This window comes from Gymnoscopelus microlampas, assembly GCF_963454915.1.
Source record: "Gymnoscopelus microlampas genome assembly, chromosome: 10".
In the NCBI taxonomy this organism is placed as follows: domain Eukaryota; kingdom Metazoa; phylum Chordata; class Actinopteri; order Myctophiformes; family Myctophidae; genus Gymnoscopelus; species Gymnoscopelus microlampas.
In genome coordinates, this window is record NC_139947.1 from 41,918,576 (window position 1) to 41,934,317 (window position 15,742).

The 15,742-nt window shown below is 43.6% G+C and overlaps 2 protein-coding genes across 6 annotated transcripts in view; both read left to right on the plus strand.

Moving 5' to 3' along the window:
- The window catches only part of csrnp2 (cysteine-serine-rich nuclear protein 2), a 352,543-nt gene that overhangs the window by 42,065 nt on the left and 294,736 nt on the right, over window positions 1-15,742 (plus strand). The gene's annotated exons all lie outside the window — the stretch shown is intronic.
- Window positions 4,552-15,742, plus strand: part of itga5 (integrin, alpha 5 (fibronectin receptor, alpha polypeptide)) — a 42,536-nt gene continuing 31,345 nt past the window's right edge. For all 5 annotated transcript variants that reach the window (XR_014601562.1, XR_014601563.1, XR_014601564.1 and 2 more), the window contains exon 1: window positions 4,552-5,061. Coding sequence is in view for 1 of the 5 variants with exons in the window: in XM_084068098.1 (XP_083924224.1) it covers window positions 4,844-5,061 (218 nt within the window). In the remaining 4 variants the exon portion in view is untranslated. The remainder of the gene's footprint in view (window positions 5,062-15,742) is intronic.

A 15,742-nucleotide genomic window follows, 5' to 3' on the forward strand; every position in this document is an offset into this window, starting at 1 on the left:
CCACACCCCCTTTTCAACGGAAATCACAGTTGGGGGGAAATGGAAAATACCGTTCAGTTATACACTCCCCATCATGCGTTCCACCAAAAAGGGAACAGGATCCAACTTTGTGTAACAAAAATGCTAACGGAATGATGTGTCCAAATGTGTACACATCATTCCGAAGCCAATTTTTTTGAGGAGCGCTTTCACTGCATGTACTGCGTATGTGCAAGGTTTACAAACAAATACATACCTTTTTCAATCAAAGACAGGTGCGCTGACAGCAGTGGCGTACCCACTGTAGAGGCAGGGCAGGCGCTCGCATGCCCAACTCAGATCTCGCCTCCCCTAAAAAAACATATAACCCGAAAAGGTGTCATTGCGTGCTTACTGTCCTCAACAAGCTTTGAACTGAGCAGATTGGACCTTCCGTTCCAGAGATAATGGACAAAACATCTTGAAAACGGCAACTTTTTTCGATTGCCGATTTTTGATTGCCGATTTTCGATTGAGTTGAAATTTATTTTTTGGGGTAATAGAGGGGGGGGGGGGGGGGGGGGGTGAAAAGAATCTTTGCCCTAAATGTAAATCCTGGGAACGCCACTGGCTGACAATGAGACCTTGTAGTATGTGAGTGCCCACACACCATGCAGCCGATGGCCTAGCACATCGATGAGCGTGGCTTCCAAGTTGGCAAGTCCTGTCTTAATAGGTTATCATGTGTTTTTGCATTTGGTTAGTTTTTGCTTTGGTACAGCATACCATACGTGTGTATGGGCTCATGGCTATTGGATGCTAGGAGAGATATTGTGTGACCTGACCTCCACAGGAAACAGAAAAAGCCTGTAGCAAAATATTGAGTGTTAATTTAACTCTTCAGAGTGTAAAAATGAAGTACAATTAGACTTTTAAGCTCATATCAATCTAATCTACAGTAGACCCAAAGTCATTTTCTTGCCTCCTCTGGAATGACCTCAAATGTTTAAGTCTCATTTCCTCATGAGGTCATGAGTCTGTGCATAGCTGAATATAATGACTAACTATGACCAGCACCAGGCTTTGGACTATCCAGACACACAAATAAAGATGACATACAGTACCCAATTAAAATTCATCAAAGTGCTTGTGGCAGGTGGGGGCACAATAAATAAAGAGACTGTATAGTCTCATTGCAGAAGGATTAAAAGTGTTTTGAAAGTTTGGTAAGCTAGCAAAATATTTTTTCCAGTGGGAAAGTTTGGACCTCAAATCATTTAGATGGTGACAAGGTCTTGCTTGGGATGGCAACCACCCAGTAAACACGATAGGTTTATTTCTTCTGCAAGCTTATCATGTACTCCTAAAAACAGGGTGAGAGTAGAGTAGTAGTAGATGAGGGCTTTGAACCATTACGTTGACCCCAACAGCTGTGGACAGGCCCCTGGGCAGTCTTCAGAAAATGACCCTCCTTCTTCTCTATTGGGGGCCCACAGAGCAGTTATAAATATGAGCAACACTTGACGGTAAAAGATACTAATGCCTGATTTATACTTGGTGGCGCACCATGCCGTGCACTAAAAATGGCAGAATTACAAGTTCACAACGCAAGCTTGTAGATCAGCTATTTTCGGTGCGCTACACGGCGTGCAACCAAGCATAAATCACCCTTATGTTGCTATACTGCCACCCAGCCACATTTGGCCCTGGTGTCCAATCCTCTGGGCTTGAAGTGAATCAGCTAAATCAACAGCCACTAATTCCAGCAAGCCTGGATCACTTTATTAAAGGTCTCACTTCAGTGTGAGGCTGCTTCTTGCAGCCTAACCACTTTCCAACTGCGTGGGTCTCGTGTGACTCAGAAGCATAAATACTAAATCTTCCCACACCCCATTGGCATCAGAGAACATCATATTCCAGAATCAGATCAACACTGTAATTAGTAGGGCACACATATGGATCACACATTGAGCAAGTCTCACGCTATGAAATAAAGGTGTATTTAGTGGGGATTTACATAATACTTAAGTAATTATTCAGTTTTCACACAGTAGTACTGATAGGTCTGCCTTTATCTACTTTATCGATTACTCTGTATTTCATGGGAATAAGATCTTATTTTTAAACAGGGTAGGCCTCAAAAACCTATCCTATCAAGCACATTTGACAGGTTTTGGTTATTTAACCAGTAGAATTGCCTTTGTTTTGCAGTTCCCAGTTTCTGCCAAAAATCACTGAAATGATGTACCCAATGATCATGTCCAGACTAAAAGTGGTAAGTACTTAGTACTTACTAAGACGACTTTGTTTCTTTACTTAAGTACTTTTTCTGAGGATCTGTACTTTACTTGATATGTTTATTTGTGTCTACTTTAATTTTTACTCCCCTACAATTTTTAAGAAGATATTATTTTTGACCCCAATACATTTGCTCACTCCCTTCAAAATACTCGTACATTAATAATCTAATGGAGAAAAAAAATCCCATTGAAAAGAAAATAGTGAGCAAGTTATTAATGCTGTCAGCATGCCCATAGACCAATTAATTGTTTACTAACATTGAGAGTGGATGCGCAGGTGATTTTTTCACGCAATCAATTTCCAACCTGTTGTTTCGGGGTGCGCTAGTTTCAGCACATCCCAACCCCCTCTTGTGTGTTGGCTAGTGAGGCGCGTCCTAGCGAGACCTGATAGAATGGGTTTCATTTAGCGCATACTGGTTGCACGCATACTGGTTCTTATCAGTGTGACGTCGTCTGTTAAGGGGTCTATACCTGGTCAGTATGTTATTGCTACCAAGGAAGATGGCATCACTCATAATGCACCGCATAATACAGTATTGCTTAGATATGGCTATATTTTAGATATGGCTATATTTATTAAAGTGAGGAGGAATTAATATGAGCTGAAATGTTGTCTTAATGTGCAATGAGGGAGTGACTTTTCAGCATTCTCAAATGTGCTCTAAAATTTGCCAAATGTTTAGATCATCAGAAATGTAAGATGACAGAATAAACTTCATAAAGCTCAGTGAGAGAGAAAAGTATGCATAATGGCTAGTTATATTATTTTGTATTACCAGCATTTACTTCTACTTTTGATACTCAAAATACATTCAGAAACCAATGACATCATCCATGGGGATTCCAAGCTTCCAAACTACAGCCTTGCTCTTCCTGGGAAGTTACATAAAAAAAAAAAGGTTTGAAATCTTGTTTGAATTGACCAAACATGGCTACCAATGAGGCCATTGGTAGGCAGGTTTCTGAACTGTCAATAGCCATCCTCTGAGTCACAGGGAGTAGACAGAAATGGTACACATTTAATGAGCACTAGTGAGGACTAATTATGCGAAGATAGGTTGAAAATGGGTACTGTATAAGACTTGACTGAATTTGTATTTTAATGGGTGACTTTCAGTTTTACTATGAGTATTGAATTGTGAGATAGGCTCTCCTTTGTGTGGCAGGTAGGTAGGTAATTTGGCACCACTGATCATGTCAAACATAGTAGCCTACTTTAAAACAATCTACATTCTAGATTTATCTACCCCAAAAAAAGTTATCCAAAGATAAATGACAATTGATAATTGATAAATGATAATTATATTCTAAGGCAGTCTTGTCTGACAGTAAATTCATGTTGAAACGGTCAACATAGCAGTCAGATAGCATCCATTGAACACTTGAGATTCATTGTTCATTTGGTTAATCTTATCTTCGCATCTGATAAGCATCTCTCTCTCTCTCTCTCTCTCTCTCTCTCTCTCTCTCTCTCTCTCTCTCTCTCTCTCTCTCTCTCAAATTTCCTCTGCTGAAAAGGATTACAGGGACTGTCCAGACCAGGACCACATAAAAACGCTATCTACCACCACCAGATTAGCAGACCGCTTATTCTCAGATAGCGGCTGAGAAGCAGAGATGAGTGCTCTCCGAACTTTTTGTGAATTAACAGGCTCCACCTCCCCAAAAGTTTGTCACGAGTCAAGGAACTCCCTAGTACCGTCTAGCGTTGCCATGTCCGCGTATTATAAGTGACATTGGGCTTCTTTTTCTGTGAAGTTGCCTGTAAAAAAATGTTGATATGAGGCTGATATGAGCTTGTTTAGGCTTGCTTCCATTTTTTTTTTTTTATTTAAACCAGTGATTCTCACATATTTTCATGAAAATGTTTTGTGCCAGGGAACTTTTGTGTTGTTAGAATGTTTCAAAAAATATCCCCAAAAAATATTCCACATTTTATTGCAAGAGTTTTTGAAACTAGCAGATCTACAAGCTCACAACGATTCGCAACGCGACCGTTGTGAACTTGTAGCTCGGATACTTTCAAATAGTCGATAGTCTAAAATAAAGTAGCCTGAATCGAGTGAAACGAAATGAAAATTCAGGCTGAGTGTCAGGTTAGTTTAAAGTGCTCATGTGGCCTAAGTTGCTTCTTTTGGTCTTGTTTTCCTGCACCTGGTTGCTCATTTCTCTCACAAAACCTGGCAACGCCTACTACAGTCAATTAGGTGAGGAGAGAGAGGGAAAGAGAGAGAGACAGAGTAGTGACTAGTGAAGGAGAGAAGTGAAGTGAAGAAGAGAGAAAGAGAAGTGAACTGCAGAAGAGAGAGAGAGAAGTGAACTGCAGAAGAGAGAGAGAGAGAGAGAGAGAGAGAGAGAGAGAGAGCGTAGTGAAGTGAAGAAGAGTTCGGTCTGAGGAGGACGCCGAGAGAAGCTGACGGAGCATTTATGAGATACAACCCGGCTAGAGTTACAGGGATGCAGTCTAGATAGAGACTCAACCGCTATTTCAGGGTCTCTCTGTGGATTTCAAAGCGCTGAAGTTGGGGGGACATTTTTGGCCTTTCAAACAAACTTTTTAGTGGATTTATTTATTCCCTAAAATGGGGATGAAAAGATTTCGCACCAAAACGCCGCGGACGGCCGTGGTTCTGATCCGCACGCTTCTGTACAGTATTGTTGGGGTTCTTCTGCTCCGATCATGTTCTCAGCCGTTCTGCGAGGCGTTCAACCTGGACGTGGAGAACCCCGCAGTTTACAGCGGACCCAACGGGAGTTACTTCGGATATGCGGTGGAATTTTACTTGGCCGATTCTAATAGGTGAGTTGGGTTTTTCGAGACGAAATCTTATTTTGCAAGATGTTGCAACCCCGGGGTGACATTATAAAGCAGTGGTTCTCAACCTTTTCAGGCCGTGACCCCCCAAAATAATCATATTTGAACTGGGGACCCCCACCCTGACAAGCATTTTGAAATGTATAGTTGAGGGATTACATTTGGTTTGACTCTGTTCCACAGATTATTATCGGCTATTTTCTTTTTCTCGGCTATTTTCTCTTTCTTATATTATTTGGCCAATGTTTGACCGGTTTTATAGCATAGTTTGTTGATTACTTTTGATGCAATGATGGTCTTTTTCTTTATTATTTTGTAGGTATTAAAATGTCTTAAAAGTCCTTACATTTTCACTTAACTGTCATCTGGGGACCCACCCCCCCAAAAAAAAATCATGTGGGGAACCCCCTGGGGGTCCCGACCCACAGGTTGAGGACCACTAATATAAAGCAACGCCAGCTGCCTCCTCACAAATTCCATTGCTAAGTATGGGGGTTTGTTTATAATGTGAGCATTATTGTGTTCCTGTATCGCGCACTGGAAATGGAAACTTTTTTTTTTTTTTTACAGAACCCCCATAAATGTTAGAATCAAATCAGGGGTTACATTCGTAAACATTAGCCTACTTTCATGAGATGAGACGTCCATTGGCCTTGACACCGAGCCTACATTTTTGTGTACATCATTTTGGAGACTTTTACGCACTATGCACGCGCTCAGCTCCCATCCAATTATCTTTTAAATTGAATATGCACTGAGGAATTCCATGTCCTTAAGTGTGGTTGCAGACCAATCTGGTGTGTTGAGCCCTGAGCATGTCATTAGAAAAGAGTAGCCATTTCATCATGAAAAACGCATTAACTCAGTCGCAAAAGAAAAATAAACCCTTTTTGATATAATCATCCTCAAATTCTAAGCCAGTTGGTCACTGGCATTTTCATTAAATTCTGACCTTTGAATCTGTCTTCAGGCTTGAAATGCCCCTCAAAACCAATTACACCTAACCTGTAACAATCACATCTTATTGGTGTGAAACCCTCACCAGTGCAGGCTACATGAGATGCTTCTTGACATGGCAGGAATGTGATCTCTCAGCCTGTTTTGCAAACATGCTGTGACTATCAGCATTCTATCAGTCCCCCTGTAGAGCTACTGAGACACTGAGAGAAGATTCTGTCTAGCATTTTATATGGGCGTCTCAGCCCTGAGGTAGGCAGTGTAATCAGGTATAATGGCCTGGTGTGCTGTGACGTGGTGTGGTCTGTGGTGAATACATCAGTATGATGATGCAAGGCAGGCAGGCGGACTGGCACAATATCATGTCCAGAAGACTGTGTAACATCTGGTCCTTGTATCAGAGAAGCTGCCACGGGAGTGAGTGCTGGTGTGCTGGCCAATATGAGTTGTTGCTCTGTCAATCGGTGTCACTGCAGTACATTATGGACCTGCCCTGAAACCAACATCCCTGTGATTTGTATGAACAGCAACAAATTTGGCTCCAAGAGGAAGCTTTGTAGCCGAGTGGGTAGCCAGCATCTCTAGTTTCCTGGTGTTCCTCCTCCCCACTTCTCCAGGCAGCAGACACTCAGACATTGGGGGGAACCCCCCTCTCCTTGCCTCTTGCTTTCTCTTTTTAAAGGGCTGCCGCTCTTGGTCTGTATTTTTGATTTAGGCTGTGATGTTAGCAGACACTCGAGTCAGAGAGGAGAGTGTGTTACGACTACCCCCTTACTTCCTATGCTGATGTCATTCTGCCTTTTCTTTTAAATCCCTCCATCCACCATACTTCCCCCACTGTCTAGTCTAGCCTCCCTCCCTCCGCGTCGTCTCTCCGTCTCTCCCCTTTCTACAGTATGTGCAGGAGTACATCTCTCCGATGACTTCATCTGAACTTTTACCAGCTGAGACACAATGGTTATGGAGAGGATGAGACAATGGTGTGTGTGTGTGTGTGTGTGTGTGTGTGTGTGTGTGTGTGTGTGTGTGTGTGTGTGTGTGTGTGTGTGTGTGTGTGTGTGTGTGTGTGTGTGTGTGTGTGTGTGTGTGTGTGTGTGTGTGTGTGTGTGTGTGTGTGTGTGTGTGTGTGTGGATATTCCAACACAGTCCTCTGTGATTTCCCTGTAGATGTTATGTATGTTTTCAAAAGTTGAATGCCAAGCCAAACGACATATGAGAGCGGGTGTAAGGCGGGCTTATAAGCTGCCAGCCTGGCACTAGTCACGTGTAGCTTTGGAGAACTTGGCATGTCAATAAGTGTGCACCAACGCATCACTATCACCCACGTCTTGGAGACACGGGGGAGTCTAAGAGAATCTGGAATCCAAGGAGGTGGGGGGTTGTCAGACCAGAGAGGGAGTTCTTCAAAGAACAGTTACACTGTCAAATCCGGAGTGTTCATTTAACCTTGAAAGTATGAAGATTAAGATACTTTAAAAAAAAAAGAGTTGAATTAGCACTGAATTTATTTTACTGTGTATGACTTGATGGGGGGAAATCATTCTTCTCTATAATCTATAGTCTGTCAAATTGCTGTCATGTTTCAGCTGCATAATGACAATGAATGGTGGAAGATGAGGATATATTGACCTCCCCATATCATGCCCTCTAGCACAAAGGCTCACGTTGTTCTACTTTGACTGATGGCACTGATCCATGACAATGAGTTTATATATAGTCTATGTGTATGTCTGTCATGCCCCCTTGGCTGAGAGTAATAGAATTAAATGTGGACACCCGGGGCACTGGGGGCAGACCACCATAGAGAAAGGCCTGAGGATAGGATCTATCTATGAACTGTGCGTGACGGCTCTTGTCAGACACACATGAACTTAAAGTTCTTATATGTTCTTGTGCATGGTGTGGAGCCAAGCGTGTTCATGTTGCATTAATCTGAGTTCCCAGAAGTTTTCGCCAGCTCTGGCGAGGAACTTCTGGGCCACAGCCCTGGTATTTGTGGGCGGGATGTACGTCACGCTCTGAATCTGAGCGGACACGCCTCTTACCGGTCTGAGAGCTGTGCAACTCGTCTAAAAAGTCCGACGAGAGGCAAACAGCAGTACACAACAATGGCGGCCGAAATTTCTCAAGGGGAAATTGCTTCCCGTCGATCCTATTTAGATGCATCACCCACTGCATGTGGATCCCGCCCCCTTTTCTTCATTGGCTGTTGATTTGAATCACAACGCAGTGGCCGCGCCCCTGCTGTCCAAGCTCCGACGCTAACCCTCCCAGACTAATGTTGCATTTGCGTGATCATGTGGATAGTACTTGTGTATGATACAAGTGGGAGTGTGTCAGAAAGAGAGACTCCCCGTGCAGGTTTGCAAGTAACGGTTTCAACTAAAGCCGATAGTGGCCCATTATCAGTCCACATCCCATCACGCTTGGGCAGCTTTGCTCACACACATAATCAGTAACTCATTCCTATTTGACTTTACCCCGTGCCAGGCAGAGATCAGGGAGTGGATCACACTGAGATAGACCGGGTCTAAGGTCACGGTCTGTAAATAAAAACAGACTGGGTCTGGTAAGGGGGTGGTTGGAAAGACCCAAGAGAGGTTTTTGGAGCTGGTCCATAGGTATATGTAATGGTGATATTAACAACTGGATGGCTCATAGATTGACTTCTGTTCCTTGTCAGGGAGGCTGAGCACCTCTATACAATAAAATCCTTATGGACCCGCAAGGGTCCATAAGGTCAAGGATTTACAAATGGATTCATTAACACTGAGGATTTTACTGTGCGCATCCTCCATTCTGAGCTCCTCCAGTGGGACATGCCATTATCTTCTATCTATCGTTGAATATGAATAGGAGGTCATCATCAAATACCTCTGGGTGTTTGTAATGGAGGGTGGCTCTTCCGCTGCGGCTGATGGAGATGGTAATGTGTTCCATTGAGCACGTGTTCTTCTGAGTGGGGCGTGGGTGCCGCTCTGCATTAGCTCATGTGACGAGTGCATACTACATGAGGTCACCCCATCCATGTTGGTCACCCTCCCAGAGTTTACGCTCTCAAACAGGGTTGCCGTTAAAATAAATATTGACCCTGGACCCGATCCTCTTCTCTTTTTTTTTGGCTACCAACACAGAAATGTTTTCCCTACGTCTATGCCACAGTTCCTCTCCATATATGATCAGGCAGTTTTCTGTTATTGTTTTCATTGCTGTCCTTTTCGTATGGACCTGTTTATAAATCAGACCAGTGGGTGTTTGGTTTGCAGAAATGGAGCTTGTATATTTGGACTTCCAGGTTATTCTTCATCCAGGTTCTCAGCTATCGTGGCCCGTTACGGCCGGCCACTGGACAATGGAGCTCTTTGTCCGAGATCGTTCACTGTTCCCATTGCAAGAACTTTCCATGTGACCCTTTTCTTTATTTATTTATTGGCATTTTGAAAAGCGTAGTTATTCTTTAGTAGAGCTAGGTATGTATGCCCCTATAGGCTAAGCTGGTAGCTTGGTAAGCTGAGTAGGCTGCTGTTTTAAAGGTTAATAGGAATATGCTGTGGCCTGGTGACACAAACTGCAGCAGTCTGTCTCTCACATTAAGTGCCCTTCTCGCTTTTACTGGTCTGATGGTTATAAGGGGGTTTACATAATGAGCCTGTGTGTTTCAGTGGAAAAAGATGTCAGTATGATGATGGGTTTAAAGGGCCCTCGGACCCTGTGTCAGGTCTGCTGTGTGGGGCTGGGAATGCCCCCTGGGTATCCCGTCTACTTTGGATTGGTCCGCGTCATCGTGCTGACGCATGCTTTTGTAAGATGTAATCTCTGACCGCCATCAAGCCTGGTTTGTTTTAACTCCTGGGCCCATAATGACTCATTTCTTTGGTAGCGTTGTAAAGGCCGTAGGCCAAAAAGTGACTTTATGAGACAAAGAATGACACACTGTCACTGGCTATTCATGAAATTCCAACAATATTCAGTTGACATTTCAGAATGGGGTGATGGGATAAAAAAAAATCAAAAATGAATAATTGAGTGTGTGTGTGTGTGTGTGGGGTGGCTGTTGGTGTATAGACAAAGAACTCTAACAGCTGCAGTGATTGGGAGTGATTAGAGAGAGAGGTGGGTTTGTGACACCCTCCTGTTCACCCTACATTCCCAGAACAACCCCTCTATCCAGAGGTGTGAACACCCGGACCCCCTGCGGTGGCATTGTGGAGAGGTGTTGAACCGTCAGCAGTTAAACTCCCCATCGTGAGGTTTTTGGGGTCAGTCAGGCATTGTGAATTACAAGGGTATGTGTAGTTGAGGGGCGGGGGTGGGCGGCAATATGGTATCAGAAAATACACAGCCTGAAACCTCAGCGTGTGTTGATTTTTGAAGCTGCAAGGCATCTAGAATTACCCACTTACCACTTGTGAAACCCTTCTCGGAGCAAAATGACATGGTTGGTGGTTTTGCATAAAGAGTAGCTGGCGTTCACACAATTGGTAGTAAGGAGGCACTCGAATCGAGATTTAAAAAAAAAAATATTGTTTCTATACATCATTGTACACATGTCACATAGTAAAAACGGTTTCTAATTTTAACTTTACAGAGTGAAACAGTGATGGCAACATTTGTCAACATGTTGACACAGCTACCAGTTTAGTTTAGTAGGTCCAACACAGGTGTAGAACAAATTGCATAGCCTAAACGAAAACATGTGAAATGCCTCTTATGTCACTGTTTTTCTACCTTGTGATTTTCAGGCCACATGTTACCAGAGAACTTTTATTATCCTTTGAAAATGTTGAGGAAATGCTTTTGTGCTGCTATCTGTATCTGGTGCTTTTAACGGGCCAGACTGTTTATCACCTTTTGATGATGAGCCAAATATGTGGAACTGTCTATAAATTCTACTACGATGTGCATCTTTTAACCGCATGGACCTGGGCTTTTGTCTGGACCTAGTTCAGACATGGATGGCTTTGGAGCGCTAGTTCAGCATACAAATCCTTTCTCCAGCTCTGTGACTTGTACCAGCTGATTGTAAAATATGTGGCCTCAGCACAGTATAGCTTCTGTAGCCAGTACACGCTATCCCAGCAGGCACTGCTACTCTCATCATCCTCCGAGCCCCTGGACACCAGCACTGTGTGTGTGTGTGTGTGTGTGTGTGTGTGTGTGTGTGTGTGTGTGTGTGTGTGTGTGTGTGTGTGTGTGTGTGTGTGTGTGTGTGTGTGTGTGTGTGTGTGTGTGTGTGTGTGTGTGTGTGTGTGTGTGTGTGTGTGTGTGTGTGTGTGTACAAGTGTATTCACTTGATCGCTGAGTAGTCAACCAGCCATAAGGCAGCGGTAAGGACTCAAACAGCTCCTGTCTGGCCTTGACTCTGAGAGGATGCTAGACTAGCCTCATGGCTCCATGCGGTCTAGAATAAGTCATCAATTACTGCTGGGACGACTCATTTCTCATGGGTTCAGTTCCTCCAAAGTGACAATGTAAACTTACAGTAGACACTATTTTAAGTCACATGACATCATATGACATACAGTAGGTGAATTGGACTGAAGGATGTCCGTCACCAGGATTGATGTTATGATTCCTCTTGGTGGGTGGTAAAGAGACTCTTTGCTGTTTACTCATAGCTGGGGCCACGCCAGTCCTTTGTCCCCATTACTGGAGTGCGGGGACAGGAGGACAAGAGTTGCATCTGGTTCAGCCCAGGACACTGCATCTGAAATAATTGGGCCTCCTTCGCTGATATGGAACCTGTCCAGTCTGTGAGTGTGTGTGGTGTTAGCTCAGTGTAAACTCTGTGGAACATTGTATAAATGTCGGTTTCGTCCAAGCCCTCTCATGTGGCTAGGAGATGAGCCAAAGCCCTTGGACACATCCGGTTAGCTGTTGGCTGGTTATTATCTTGTAATTAGTATCGGCTAACTAGGTTATATATGATCAGCCAATTTAGCTTATTTTGTAGCTAACAATGGAAAGGGTCAGGGAGAGAGATGCCCACAGGATATTTTCTCCCAGTATTGTTTTGTTCCTCACCCTAATTACTACGGGACCACCAAATACGTTTGTATATTTATCTCTGGCAGACTGGAACGGCCAGGGGCGGGGATTATGTTTTTACCCCGTCCATGTGTCTATATGTGTGTGTCTGTGAGCAGCTAATGTTGGACACAGCTGGACCGATTGACGTAAAAGTGCATGCACACTCACAGTTGACATGAAACTGCATGCACACTCACAGTAGGCAAAGGAAGAACCTTCATGACAAATGTGTCAAATCGACCTCATGGTAGCGCTATAACAGGCCACGTCATGTTTTGGCCTATAACTCTTGAACCGTAGGTGGTACAATAACGATTTGTCCCCTCTGGATTCCTTGGATCATGATGCAACTCTCCGTACACTAGGCCAGACCGATTTCAGCCGAATCAGCCCAACTCGATTTTCTGTCATTTTGCGATTTCTTCAAAATACAGTTTTTGTTGCTACTCCTACAGATTTTGTCCAAAACTCTGGTTACATTTGGCTTCCAAGGGTTGCGGGAGGGGTCAGTTTATCAGAAAATGCCACAAATCATGAACACAACATCCGATCTGCTCCAAATTTGTATCACACATTGAGGGGCCTCTCTAAACAATGCACTTACACCCATAGGGAGCGGCACAAATGATACAAATGTCACTGTTGCTGAAATGTCACCCCCCCATCCCCACCAAGTTGGGCATCACGAGTCATCTGACAATGACTGTCAAACAGCCTTTAGAATACTCCATACTGTTTCCCTGTAACTGACTCCACAAATTTGTGGGTGGGGCATATAAAAAAAAAACAATATATTCGATCATACCCAAATTGGAATTGCATGTTGAACGGCCTCTAAAGCTCACCCCAAAACCGATTTCACTTCTGCCCATATGTACCACCACAAACGTGAACAGTTCCACTGTCCGTCATACAAACACTATTTCCCCCTCAGCATCCTTATGTCCTGATGGCTGCACCCCACGACTCACATAGCCCTGGGTATGCAACCTGGCCTGGCAAAGATATGCGCTCCGAAGAGCACACTTTTCTAGTTTTCTAGTATTCAGGAAACAGAATGGAAGTTGGAATGTTCACTTTTGTTATCATTCGTTTGTTAGCTTAGAACTGTTTATATAATGTTACATGATGTTGTGGAATGTATTCAGGTGTGGCTAAGGTTTGTCCTGGAGCCCATTAAGCCCTGTGCCCTTTTCCCCCTGGTCTGGTCCTGTCCCTGGGTGTCTGTGCCATAGACTCCCCAATGCCGTCTTTATGACTGCAGATGGTGACTGCATCTGCAGCCGGGAGGCTAACGTGATTGTGATTTCCTTGTTTTTTCTGTACAGTTAAACCAGCATGTGTTTTCCCTACCTAGCTTAAAGCAATTATAATAGTGTTCAAGTGACATAAGCGTTGCAGCTGGGAGGAAGACAATTAAATGTGAAATCGGTGGAAAATGGTGTTTCGGTCACTGGGGAGGGGGCGCAAGAGGAATTTGCCCTCTGACAACCTCTTTATGGGACCTCATCATAGGCTTGATTAGCTGTGGTTATGAAGGATAGTGTCACTTCAGCAAGTTCCAACATTCTGCATCACCCCTAATTTCTCAACCCCACATAAAATAGTGGTTACAGTGGGGCAATTGTGGTGTGGTGAGATATTTTTTTAGAATGTCATTTGATTGCTTAAGCTTCAAATGAAGCAAGCCAGTCTTTGGTTAGAGTGAGGCTGGTGTTTACGCGTTCCTCTCTTGCAGCCCAAATCAATTACAGTAGTTTTAATTAACAGTAAATCATGAGATGCGTGTTGAGATCGTTAGTGGTTGGCGAATGGCAGCTGATTGGGGTGGTGGAAATGACTATGGCAGACTAATGTTTCAGTTCCACCCATCTGTTCACCAGTAGATTGCTCAAGGCTCTTTCCTACTAAATTGTTTTGTAATTTGTTTGCAGCAACACAAAAATGAATATAGATTATTTTTTTTATTTTTTTGTTTTGTTTTTATAAACCAGAGGCCAAGTCATTCCAGTGAGGAATGTGTGTTTTCTGTGATGGCGCTTGCATTGCCCAACAACTGCAATGCGGTCATGTATTTTCTTGGATTTACGGTTATATCCGGGGCTATATCTCCATAGAAGCCCACGTTCAAACCCCGCTGGGGCCTTTCTGTGTGAAGTTGTCCTCGCACCAGTTTGTAGTTTCCTCATCCACCATAGAACTTCATTACATAGAACTCACTGCCATTGACCAAGACAGGCATGTTGAGGACATAGTACTACTCTGTGCCATTGACCAAGACATCATACATGTTGGGGACACAGTAGTCGGTGCCCTTGACCACTGGCCTTTGAGCTGGTGTTGATCAGTGTGGCTACCCAGTGCCCACTGCTCTTAATAGTTATGATTTGATAAGTAGAGAACAATTATGGTTATGTGTAAATGAAAACAATAAAAACATTTAAAACAATCGTTGCTCAACAGAATAGAGTAATCATGAAAGATAAACCACTAGCCTAAGCAAACACTGTGTTTGTGAAATTATATGGATTTAACCATTCTAGTAGCACACTACCTTTCAAGATGAATAGAGAAACAGCACACACTGTAAGATCCTGTAACTGAGTGTACTGCGACCAAATGGACCCTTACACGTACATTTGATTATATTTGGACACGCACAAATGAACACACGTTTCTATCTCGGTGACCTTCCTCACGGTGCATCAGGAGCGAGTGACCCGCTGTGTTATATAGCAGGCCATCAGGCAAAGGGGCAGTTGACTTTTGGCAGGCGTTCTTTCTTCGGCACAATGCCGGCCCGGCATGGCTTCCCCGTTGACTGTGATCCCTATCAGTGCCACAATGGTGTTGACTCTTCTCCTCTCACTCCCACCGTCTGCAGATTTTCTTCTACCTCAGAGCCTCATTAGTGCTACTTGCAGATGAGTCCATAAGTACATTGTTGAATGAAGCAGCTGACAATAGCTGGTCCCCTATCATTCCCTGTTTGCACACCCATTCATGGGGCAGTCAGTCTCCTCTTTACGTAAAGCCATTCTCAATCCTGCAATCTGTCGACTTCAGTTAAGTCCTTAATAGCTACATCTTTAAGTGCATAGTTGGCACAGGAGGTGGAGGGGAGATTTGCCATTTAGAACCAGACTGATCATCACCAGATAAAGGCCCATTAAATACTAATTCTTCCTTGTTTACAGTGCTTTAAGATTGCTGTGTGTGTGTGTGTGTGTGTGTGTGTGTGTGTGTGTGTGTGTGTGTGTGTGTGTGTGTGTGTGTGTGTGTGTGTGTGTGTGTGTGTGTGTGTGTGTGTGTGTGTGTGTGTGTGTGTGTGTGTGTGTGTGTGTGTGTGTGTGTGTGTGTGTGTGGACGTGCGCATATGGAGTGAAATCACGCTTCAGTTACCAATTTGCTTATTAAAGAAAGTTCCCCCCCCCACCCCAACATTTATGCCCTTTCAATTGCTGCCATAGCGATTTATGATTGATGCCTTCGTCAGAACTGACATAACAATATGCCCACAATTGTGATTGGCTTCCATTACCAATGTATTTGGCTTTTTTAGTACCTGCATATACTGTCCTAGTGGTATTTGTGTGAGTGAAGGTTTATAACCACAATTTGTTTCTTTCCCATATAAACATCAGATTCACTATCCTCTTGAGTTGAGTTGGCGTGGAAA